At 47.5% G+C, this 11,967-nt stretch overlaps 1 protein-coding gene across 1 annotated transcript; it reads left to right on the top strand.

Annotated features, from left to right (window-relative positions):
- The first annotated feature begins 132 nt into the window (after positions 1 to 132).
- Slc25a32 (solute carrier family 25 member 32) lies at positions 133 to 10,422 on the top strand. Its single transcript, XM_013115326.3, has 7 exons — positions 133 to 461; positions 2,766 to 2,916; positions 4,232 to 4,317; positions 5,970 to 6,130; positions 7,737 to 7,850; positions 8,149 to 8,294; positions 9,280 to 10,422. The coding sequence occupies exons 1-7, from the start codon at positions 308 to 310 to the stop codon at positions 9,416 to 9,418; spliced, it is 951 nt and encodes a 316-aa protein (XP_012970780.1). The 5' UTR covers positions 133 to 307; the 3' UTR covers positions 9,419 to 10,422.
- Positions 10,423 to 11,967: the final 1,545 nt, after the last annotated feature.

The following is an 11,967-nucleotide window of genomic DNA, read 5'->3' as shown; positions in this document are numbered from 1 at the left end:
GTGACGTCAAAGGGCGGCTGTGGGCGTGGCCAGGAGGGCTCGGCTCGGCTCCTGCTCCGACCCGCGGCTCGGCTCGGCTCGTCTCGGCTCATGCTCCGCCCCGCGGCTCGGCTCGGCTCGGCTCGTGCTCCGCCCCGCGGCTCGGCTCGGCTCGGCTCGTGGATGTCGCGGGCTCCGGTCCCGGAAGTGGGTTTGCGTCCTGCATCCCTGGCCCCGGGCCGCCGCGACAGTCGCCACGGTGGCCGCCACTGCTCCTCGCCCCACGTCGGCGGCGCTAAGCGCCGTGGTGCCGCCGGGCCCCGAGCCCATGACAGGCCAGGGCCAGCCGGCGGCCGGGGCGGCGGCGTGGAGCACGGTGTTCCGCCACGTCCGGTACGAGAACCTGGTGGCGGGCGTGAGCGGCGGCGTCTTGTCCAACCTGGCGCTGCACCCGCTGGACCTGGTGAAGATCCGCTTCGCCGGTAAGGGCTCGCCCACGCCCCGGGGGCCGATGCTGGGTGCACCGTGAGCCCGGGTACCGTGCCTTCCCTCAGGGGCGGGGAAGGGAGCGGCGTCCCAGAGAAAGCACTGTCGCCCCTGACCCTCGTGCGTGCAGCCACCGGGTCGGGTGAAGTCCGGGGGCCGCCACGTGCTGGCTGTGCAAAGTCAGACTGACGGGAGTGCGGGGCCGTGAGCCCGAGCGGGCACAGAGTAAGGGACAAAACCGTCCCCCGAGGCTTCTTTAGCTTGCAGTGTGTGATGGTGCGCATTGTCCAGCGAAGGAAAGGGGCTGCTGCTCGCCCCGCGCAACTGTTGGCGAGCGTGGGTTAAGTGCTCCGCGTCTTAGGAGTTGGCGCCCGCCAACATGAGTTAAAAAGGTGACCTTTGGTAACTGCGAGAAACCATTTTCTGTTATCCGTTCCAATTATTACAAGCCAAGGTTTTCCTTGAAAGTCAAATCTTTGCAAATGGCTTTAGCAGAGTTCTGACTTTACGCAGTTGGCTTTCTGTTTGAACCAGCGGCGTCCGAGCGACAGAAGTATCCACAGTTTGTTGCTGCCAGGGGACTTAAATATCCAATTAGCCTAAGTTATGTAAGAATTCAATACTTAGTAAAATCAAGAGCGAAGTATGTAGCGAGTACAAAGAGACTATCCATAAAGAAAATCGGGGCTGGAAGGATGGCTGAGCGCTCCCACAGGACCCACGCCGGGTTCCCAGCACCCACTTTGAGCAGGTGACTCATAGGTGTCTATGCAGCTCCAGCTTCAGGGAAATCCAACGCCTCTGGCCTCTGCTAGCGTCTGCACGCACGTGCTCATGCCTACAGAGGGACACATGTAGGTAATTTAAAACAAGAAAGGCAAATAGTTTTAAAGACGCGGGTAGCTTGTATTTACCTGTAAAGGTTCCATGGCTATTAAAGTTCTTAACAGGATTACTGTTTTGGCAGCCAGAGAGGAGACAGGAAGACATTCTACCTTGGAAATTAGGTGGCACTTGCGGCGTATAATCCTGGAAAAGATACCAGAAAGACATATAATTCCATGGAGTCTGATATGCATCTATAAATGATTTGTTACAGTAAACAGTTAGGACTATTGACAAGTAACTTCACTGAGGTTTACTAGGAACTTATTGTCCCCGTTATGCAAATGATGATGGTGGGAGTTGAGTAAATACCAGTCTGAGATTTGAGTTCAGCAGTTTTACTTTAAAACTGTCTTGCCCTTAATGGCTCTCCCCAGTAACCCTGTGGACCCTGCTTACCGGGGCTTGAACGTGAATAAAGAGTCTTGGATTTAGAATTCTACTTCCAGGATTAGGCCACTCCTTAAACAATACAGCGATAGTTGAAGCTGCATTGTCCCATGTTGTTTTCCTGCAGTCCTGTTAAGCTACAGTGATTCCCCCAAATTATCCTATTTTCAAATGCATTTTTCCTTTCCTGTAGGAGCAGAGTAAAAAGAAATGCCAAACTTATCCTGCCTAAAAACACATGGCAGCATTTTCTGAGACATAGTCTGATCCAAGAGATCTTTATGTGGTAGAATAAAGAGATAAAAGGGGACTTAAAAAAAAAAGATTGTTTAATTAAAGGGAAAGAAAGGGGTGGTGACTGGTTCTCCAGAGCATCTCCGTAGATAGTAGCGCCATTGGGGAAGGACGGAGGAAGCTAGTTCAATTTCAGAAAGTAACGTTCAAGTGGAATGCGTCGGCACTTTATATTCTGACTGGTGGTAAAGAGAGAGTGTTAGGGGTTTGCTGCCCCTCCCTCCAAGTCCCTTGCCTGCTCCCCCTCAGATCTTGCTGACAGAACTGAAGCAGCTGATTGCTTTGTATTTACTTTTTTAGGGTGTCAGATCCTCAGAACTGGAGTTAAGGGTAGTTGGGAGCTTCCATGTCGGAGCTGAGAATCACACCCAGGTCCTCACAAGGGCGGAGGAGTGCTCCAAACCACTGGGCGATCTCTCTGGCCCCTGAGTGGTGTTGAGTTCCTAGTCTTGAGTGCCTGTGCCAAACATCCAAGTGTTTGGGGTTACTTAAGCGCTACTTCCTGAAATACTAGAGGTTTTAGTATGCTCTGGCTGGATACTTTGGTAAGATGATAGCAGTACTAGTTTTGGAATACTAAATACCCTGAAAACGGTTTCTTGCACCTGAGATTTTTTCTCGTGAACGTGTTTCCTTTCCGGATTGGATTGTGTGCTGTCTGTGTCTGTGTGTGCTGTCTGTGCGTGATTCGCGGCCGGCGCTTCTGTTCACCTGTGCGTTCCTCCGTGCAGTGAGCGATGGACTGGAAGTGAGGCCGAAATACCAAGGAATTCTGCATTGCTTGACTACCATCTGGAAAACTGAAGGACTACGAGGACTTTATCAAGGAGTAACCCCAAATGTGTGGGGTGCGGGTTTGTCCTGGGGACTCTACTTTTTCTTGTGAGTAGATCTGGGGGGCTCTTGCATTCAAAGGAGTCTTCGCTTGAACGCCTTCTGCTTATTGCCTTTGCACACGCATGACTAATGAGTCCTCTAACCCTGTTTTCTTAATTGGAAGTGTTGGAAAGCAAAGTGCTTGTTAGCGTTCCCTCTGCCAGCTGTTATCAGTGACGGTTCTGGGACAAAGGTAACAGATGAGATGAAGAAACACCCTCACGGAAACCGTTGCTTTGGGCCAGCGGTGGTGGCACACTCTTTTAGTCCCAACACTCAGGAGGCAGAGGCAGGTGGATCTCAGTTCAAAGCCAGCCTAGTCTACAGAGCAAGTTCCAGGACAGCCACACCTACACAGGGAAACCCAGTCTTGAAAAACCAAAAAATAAAAAAAAACATTACGCTGAAATGTATTCAGGAAAGTTGAATTGTCCGGCTGGGCAATGGGATCTTTTGATAGGTTTAGAGGCCTTTGTTTTGGTTAAAGCCATTGGAAAAACTGTTGGCTCTAACTCACAGTGACACTGTACAATCTCTTCAGGAATTCTGGGATGCTGTGAGTGGATTAGTACTCCGGTGCACTTTTAACAGGCGAAACAGACTAGAAAGGGGTGAATAAACCAGTTATTTATTAGTGGTTTTGTTCGAGGTCATCTCTAGCTCATGGCGAGTTTGAGACCAGCCTGGGTGCACACTTACACATAATAAAGCTTTTCATTCACAATACAAGTAACAAAAAGCCGGCCTGGTTTATCTTTGCTGCCCAGAAACGTTCAGTGGCTGCCTCCTGCCAGATGCCCCGAATCTCAGCCTCTTTTCCATATCGTGGCAACCATCACCTGCTATCGCTTTCCCCCAGGTGTATCTCTTTCCACGGTGAAACCCTGCCTGTCTCCATGCCAGCTCAAAGCCACCTCTACACGGGGACTCCTGGGGTCCCTCTCGGTCGTTTCCGATGCCTTAGCACGCTGTTGTTGACACTTCCTTTGTCGGGGCTGTCGGTATGCCAGCATCCTCGTTGGTCTCTTAAAGGGTCTGCTGGGTATTTACCTCTTTGTCCTCCCGAAAGCTGATCACCACTGCTGAGTATGTGTCTGGTGCTGCCGTTATTCGCTGACGGTGTAGTTAGGGTGTTACACAGGCCCAACTGCTAGGCGTGCCTCCTTTAAGCCACTGTGAGCCGTTTCCGGCATCTCCGTTCTTCGGTGAGGTCTTAACTCGTGGTTTCAGGTGTTGGCTTTCTTTGGAGATGATGCTTTGAGATGGACGTTTGCTTTATGCCTTGTGCTCAAACCAAACTGCCTGTGTTTAATGTTTCTAGTTACAATGCCATCAAGTCGTACAAGACGGAGGGGAGAGCTGAGCAATTACAGCCTCTAGAATACCTGGTCTCAGCTGCTGAAGCAGGTAAGGCAACGGGTAGCATCACCTTCCAAACTTAGTTCATTGGGTGGGGGTGGGGGCGGGGCACTTGAGTGTATAGACTGAAGGTCTCCCTCTGTGGTCTAGGTTGGGCTTGTGACTTTTTCTCTCCGGGCTTAAGTTCTCTCTCTCTCTCTCTCTCTCTCTCTCTCTCTCTCTCTCTCTCTCTCTCTCTCTCTCTCTCTCTCTCTCTCTCTAAGCCCCCCTCCCCCCAACTAAGCATTAGGGTTTAAATGTGTTCATCTCATCTTGTGAAGTTAGGAATCTCTAGGCTAAGATGGCTGGGTGTGACTAGAGAGATTCCTCAGCGCCCAAGCGCACTGGCTGGTCTTCAGAGGAGCAGCAGGAGACTCCCAGTCCCACTCGGTGTCTGAGCCATCTCTAGCTCCAGTTCCAGGGACCCAACACCGTGTTCTGGCCTCTGAGGGCACTAGACACACGGCGCACGTTCATACATGCAGGAACGACACTCGAAGGCATAAAGTAACTTTTGAAAAGTTATTCTTGAGAGATGATTTGGATATAGTGTTTTAAAATTATGTAACTCAGTAACGTTACTCTCTTGCTCCCGTATGTTGCTGTCAAGGAAAGCCAGTGTCCATGAAGCCTGTTTTATCCCTTGCGTACCTTGCTTTCCTCATGTCTACCGAGTGTTCTTTTAAAGCAAGAACCATCTGTTTTCAAATACTTAGCCACGTGCACAGACCTAAGTCATGGTAGAATATGATATTTATTTACTTAAAAAAAAAAAAAAACCTCCTCAGGACGCTCAACAGTATGTTTTTTGGTAGGGCGTGGGGTTGGTTGGTTTCTTAGGTAGACTCACATATGCTATGCCCAGGCTGACCTTGAAATGATCGTCCTGACACCAAATGATGACTTCTGGAAAGTGTGCCTTATTAGACTGTGAGGGGAGGGCATGGTGACTACCTTGGGAAGGACCTGAGGAAGCCGTGGTGGATCATGGGACATACGCAGCTTGAGGAGCCACCACAGACCTGTTTTATGTGCATCTCCTAAGGTCTAGCCTCTGCCCTCCTAAGGTCTAGCCTCTGCCCTAGGCACTTTGTTTAGATGTCTGGATAGCTTAGCTCTGTCCTTGCAAGGAAACTGTTTTAACGTTTTGTCATTTAATCGACCTCTCACTAACCACAGGAGGAACTTCTGTGACCACCAAAAACTTAAGTTTTCCTTTCGACTCTTGGGTCTCAGAGACCACGTGTCCCTGTCCTGGATACAGCCGCTTCCCATCTTATTCCGTTAGAATAGCTACGGTCAGTTTACTGGAATATCAGTGCCCTCGTTTTCTTAATTAAATTCAATGTCCCACTCATGCCCCAGTGGTTTTGTTTTTAAGACAGGGATTTACTTTGTAACCTGGCTGTCCTGGAACTCACCATGTAGACCAGGCTGGCCTCGAACTCACAGAGATCCGCCTGTCTCTGCCTCCCCAGTGCTGGGATTAAAGGCATGCGCCCCCACACCTGACTTTACCCCTGTTCTTGATCAAGTGGGTCTTCTTTATGCTGTGTGCATGCACACTGTTGAAAAGCATGCTTTTTTCTAATGAACTACCCTTAGTTTGGATTAAGTGAAACAGTACCTGTGTGCTAATTAGTCTTTAAATGTGATTTTAGGGGCCATGACTCTCTGCATTACAAACCCGTTGTGGGTGACGAAAACTCGCCTTATGTTACAGTATGGTGGTGTTGTTAACCCCTCACAGAGACAGTATAAAGGAATGTTTGACGCGCTTGTGAAAATATATAAATATGAAGGTGTTCGTGGATTGTACAAGGTAACAAGTTATCATGAATATACTTTGAATAACTGGACATTGCAATTAGTACTGGCTTTTGTTTTGCCCTTGAGACAAAGTCTTGCCATATAACCCCATCCAGCCTTCAACTCTCAACCGTCCTATCTAAGACCACAAGATTCTGAGATTAGAGGCATGTGTCACCATACTGGCAGTTTCTTGTCCTGGACATCCGCTCTTAAGTTTCATTTCTTTTTTTTTTTTCTTTTTGGTTTTTTGAGACAGGGTTTCTCTGTATTGTTTTGGAGGCTGTCCTGGAACTCGCTCTGTAGGCCAGGCTGGCCTTGAACTCACAGAGATCCGCCTGCCTCTGCCTCCCAAGTGCTGGGATTAAAGGCATGCGCCACCAACGCCCGGCTTAAGTTTCATTTCTGAAAGACTATCTTTGGTCCTAAAAAGAAACCAAACTTATGCAAGAAATCATTGAATCGCATGAAATGGAAATCTTGTTTATAACATTGAAATTGTACTTTAAGCTGGGCATTTTATGTCTTCATGACATTGACGTGGGGATGGCCTAAACCTTCGTCATGTGTCTTTTTAGTGAGTCATGCAATTAGATCCCCCTTTCCTAGCTGTAGCCCTTGGAAGTTTGTCTGACAGTATATGGAGACCAGTGAGTCTTAACGGGATCCATTTTTACTGACTGGAAATATAATGTGACTTTAAAATAACCACAAAGGAAAGCTCAGCCTCTTGCCTGTTTGTCCTTTGACTTTTCAGTGCTTGGGAATTGAGAGAGAGAGAGAGAGAGAGAGAGAGAGAGAGAGAGAGAGAGAGAGAGAGAGAGAGAGAGAGAGAGAGAGAGAGAGAGAGAGAGAGAATGTGTGTGTGTGTGTGTACAGGAAAACCCTGTCTCCAAAAACCAAATATATTTGGGTTTCTCTGTGTAGCCCTGGCTATCCTGGAACTCACTCTGTAGACCAGGCTGGCCTCGAACTCAGAGATCCACCTGTCTCTACCACCTGCCGAATGTAGTACATTTGAAATTTCTTCCTAGTGGCAACGAGATCTATTTCCAATTTTGTACCTTGCCTAATTTCTCTTCACAGTGGTTATTTTTGTATCACTGTGGGCACGGTATGGGAGAGAAGCAATTTAGAGAGAAGGGAGAATTTACGAGGCTGCAGTTTCAGAGGTGTCAGCCTGTGGTGGTGGCCGGGCAGAGCGGAACAAGCAACTCCGTGCTCAGGAAGGTCATGCTGGCGCTCCACCGGCTTTCTCCTTCTCCACCTACACACAGCCCTTTGAAATATCACTGGCTTTTAATTATTTATTGTCCTGCATGCATCGGTGTCTTAACTGCATGTATGTCTGTGTGCCGGATCCCCTGGAACTGGAGTTACAGACAGTTGTGAGCTTCCATGGGTGCCGGGAATTGAACCCTAGTCCCCGGGAAGAGCAGCCGGTGTTCTTAACCTTTGAACCATCTCTCCTGCCCCTGCAATACTGTTTTTAATACCATATATTAAAACGTGACTCGTGTGAAATGTAGGTGAATTTCCATAAAATAATGTGATAATATTTTAAGTATATCTTTCATTACAAGCTGTTTAATTTTGCTCTTCTTCATCCTCCCCTTTAGGGATTTGTCCCTGGGCTGTTTGGAACATCCCACGGCGCCCTGCAGTTCATGGCGTATGAGTTGCTGAAGCTGAAGTATAACAAGCACATCAATAGATTACCAGAAGCCCAGCTGGTAAGAGAACTCTTTTAAAGTGACGTCACTGGCCTTGATGGGCGCTAAATCGGTAGAAGAGTTTTAAATACGTTTACTTTGACAATATTGCTATCATACTCTGTCACTAACTTAACTAACCGCTAAGTATTTTATAAGCTACTGGCACAAATGTTAAATGGATCCCCATATTAAATAGACCTTGTGCGAAAGAGGGAATGGTATTTATTTATTTGTTTGTTTGTTTGTTTGTTTATTTAAATGCGCTTTGTTTGTAATTTTTGCTTTTAAAGAAATCCTACCCGTGTTGTCATTTTAGAGCACGGCAGAGTACATCTCTGTTGCAGCACTATCTAAAATATTTGCTGTGGCGGCGACATACCCGTATCAAGTTGTGCGAGCCCGTCTTCAGGACCAGCACGTGTCTTACGGCGGCGTGACGGATGTGATCATAAAGACATGGAGGTGAGATCATGCCTAGACCGTCCACTCCACAGGCTCTTAGGGCTGACCAGTTTGCCGTGGAAAAGACGGCTGGCTTATGCGTCACAATGTCTCTGAAGCCTGATCCCTTCGTTTGTAAACCTAGACCGTTGGGGCTCGCAAAGTTGTAATAAAAACAGTGAAGCAGATGTCAGTGCTTTGAAAAACTTACCAGCACAGAATTTAAGTCTCAATATGTGATTGACACTGCGTGCAGGAAGTCAGAAAGCTAGTCGAATGTGTTTGAAATGGCCTGTATCTGCTACTGACCCTGTGACTTTCACACGTGCCTGTCTGTGGGTATAGAAGAGATTATGCAGGAGAAGAATTAAATTGTTATAGGTAGACTTCCCTTGCATTTCTCTTTACTTCTGAAAGCCCTGGAGAGACTGCATTTAATTAGTTCACTACGGTTTGATAGTCTGCATGGTAACTTACTAGGCCTTATTCCCTAGTCTAGGCCTTAAGGGAATAAAGACTTATTTTTATGTGAGCCTTATTTAGACTTTTGTATCACGGATACCAGTTATGAGATCATGGACATACTGCTGTCTGCTTGCTTGTTTGCCAGTCTCTGGGATGTAGCTTTCCCTGGCCCCCTGTTGTGTTCCTTCGTGTCTAGTCCAGGCCGCCTTCAGAGACTTGAGGCTTGTAACGATCCCTCCTGCCTCAGCGCCCGTCCTGGGTCCTGCCTTAGATCTGCTACACCTCCGGCACCACCGTCCTTGTAAAACATGAGTGACTCGCTAAACAAACGGTCCCTACCCTCTTCCCTCATCAGTTTATAAAAGTTCCATGAATGGCACATAAATTACGTCCCCCCCAGGGCATTGTGCGCATGGTTTGCACACACCCGTGTGTGAGTAGGGTGGAGCCGGACTGCTTATCCCGTGCCCCGTGTTCATGAACTGTTGGTCTGTCCACGCTGGCCACTTAGGAAATGAGCCTGTGTCTGTCCCTCCTGTAGGAAAGAAGGCGTCGGTGGATTTTACAAAGGCATCCTTCCCAATTTGATTAGAGTGACTCCGGCCTGCTGTATCACCTTTGTGGTTTATGAAAACGTCTCGCACTTTTTGTGTGGCCTTAGAGAAAAGACAGCAAGCTAAGAGAAGATCCAGTGTGTGCCTGAGGCAGCTGCAGACTCCTGTGTGTTTGAAACACAGAGCTCAGAAGACAACAGCGAGCATCGCAGCTCACGCCCAGCATTTGTCTGTGGTAGAAGCCAGAGGACTGAGAATCTTGTTTTCTGCCCTGTGCTGCTGCTCCGTGGGAGCGCGTGCGTGCGTGCGTGCGTGTGTCTTGGCTGCCTCTGCCTGCAGGGGATGCCGTCAGCACAGGGCTGAGACAGATAGCCTTGAGGATGTATGAGATCTTCCATTTCAGTTCATGTAGAAGCTAATTTGCAGTATCTGTAAACAATCCGATGAATGTTCTTTTTCCTGAACTCTCTTGCCTGGATTGGCTTTAAAATTGACCCATGTGCAATAGCAAGGAGCTGGCTTCTTACAAGAGTGACTGTTTCAGGGGACAATTCAACCTGGGGGGCTCCTGAATGAGGCGCCATCCAAATCCAGCCCATTTTGAATGGAGATGGTTTTGTTCTGAGAAATACCTAGCACTTTTTGTCGTTCCATTGCTTAATTATTTAAGATGTGGTTCTGGATCCCAACCGTCTTTTTGGCCATAGACACACAGTGTGTAGCAGGAGTGTATCAAGTCCAAACCTCTGGGATCCAGTGAAGTCTGTGTGGTTACAAATCTCTCATGAGAGATGCCGGGTCAGTCACATTTCAGAGAGGGGGTGTTTTCTGTGAGTTTGTTGAAAAATTGAGTAGAAATAAACATTCCTTTTTTTCCCCTTAATTTTAAGATTTATGTATCCATATTCCAAATAAATGATTTGTCTACATTGGTTGCTCAAAATCAGGTTAAAATACAAATTACATTCATGGCCATTGCGGACTTGATTTGTTTGTCTCTATAGATCTCCAGGCATAGAGGCCAACCCCCAGAAGGATGCTGAAATAATACAAGTTTTCTCATAAACAGCTGTCAGTGCTGCTATACTAATGTCTATTTTTTTGTAAATAAAACATGGTGAGCAAAACTATATATAAAGATTTCTTTGAAAATAAGCCTATTTTTTTATATTTGGAAATGGCACTGTTTTAAAATAAAATTGAAAAGATAATTTATATTTACAAATAATTGTGTTTGCTATAATATTTTTAACTCTTTAAAGTGTATTTATTCAGCAACAATGATATATTTTTAGATTGTGACACACTGTAACAAAAAGCAAGTTTTTTATCAAGTTTTCTAAATTCCTGGCATGTAACTCTTTGAGATTCAGGGACAATGAATCAGTATTCCCAAGAATTCTTGGAAATTTCAAAATTGCTATTTTATACATAGTCCTAGCCGTAGCTACACTTTATTTGGATATCTCAAAATCTTGTTTAAAGAATAAAATACATTGAACTTAGTAGTTTGCAAAGAACTAGCCTACAGGAATATTTAAACAATGAGAAATATAATTTAAAATTCATTTTTCCTAGCTAAGGAAACTAGATTTTTTTTTTGTTTTTGTTTTTGCCCCCAAGACAGGATTTCTCTGTGTAGCCCTGGCTGTCTACACCTATCTCTGCAGACCAGGCTGGCCTTGAACTCGCAGAGATCCGCCTGCCTCTGCCTCCCGAGTGCTGGGATCAAAGGCAGCAGCATGAGCTCCGCCTCACAGCGCCCCCAAACTGGGAAGTAGACAATGGTGTACATACGTGCCTTGATGGAGGCACGAACTCCCGAGCCTCGTAGACAGGAATGGATCTTGGGTACAGAAGCAAGCCCAGGGGCCTTTTTTATTAGGGAAGGGGATCATAAAGGGGAAAGGGAAGCGGGGAGACCAGCCTCCTTGGACAGGAGCAGCAGGAGAGAGGAAGAGGAGGCGGAGAGGAGGATGGGGGGTGGGCAGAGCCCTTGTAAAAGGGAACACAGTGACTGTGCACACGTGGTACTCTCAGTGGCTGCAGCTGAGGGCATGTCCTGTCAGGACCCCGAGGGCAGGTCAGCACAGATGCCTGAATATTGACATTTCTCCCTTTTTATTATAATAAAGGTGAGGAGTTAGAAAGGGGTAGCAGGTGAGGCAGGGATGAGGATGCGTTATTTGCAAGACTGCTTCCTGCTGGCCTGCGGGGCGTCGCTCATCTTTGGGGGACCTGGGAGAGATGGGGTGCTGGCCACGTCCTGGAGAAACTGGCTGTTTCACGTCACTGTCCAGGCTCTGTGGAACCGCCAGGTGCCCAGTGCGGTTCTTGGTGGATCCAGATGGAGTCCCCAGGGCTTAAAGCACTCCACCCTTTCCCATCACCCCGACATGTGAGGAGCCGCCCTCGCTATCGCTATTGCCGTTAGAAGATGGCGCTGACATCCACTGTCAGTTGGAGTTAACTGTCGCTGTCAGTTGGAGTTAACTGTCGCTGTCAGTTGGAGTTAACTGTCGCTGTCAGTTGGAGTTAACTGTCGCTGTCAGTTGGAGTTAACTGTCGCTGTCAGTTGGAGTTAACTGTCGCTGTCAGTTGGAGTTAACCGTTTAAACTGTGCCTCTCCCGTGACGTCATCTGGGGTGATGTGCAAACCACCAATCCCGGCTCTA

Source organism: Mesocricetus auratus, unplaced genomic scaffold (assembly GCF_017639785.1).
Source record: "Mesocricetus auratus isolate SY011 unplaced genomic scaffold, BCM_Maur_2.0 Super-Scaffold_100023, whole genome shotgun sequence".
Taxonomy (NCBI): Eukaryota; Metazoa; Chordata; class Mammalia; order Rodentia; family Cricetidae; genus Mesocricetus; species Mesocricetus auratus.
The sequence above is the reverse complement of the archived record's forward strand: the minus strand, read 5'-3'. Positions and strand labels throughout refer to the sequence as shown.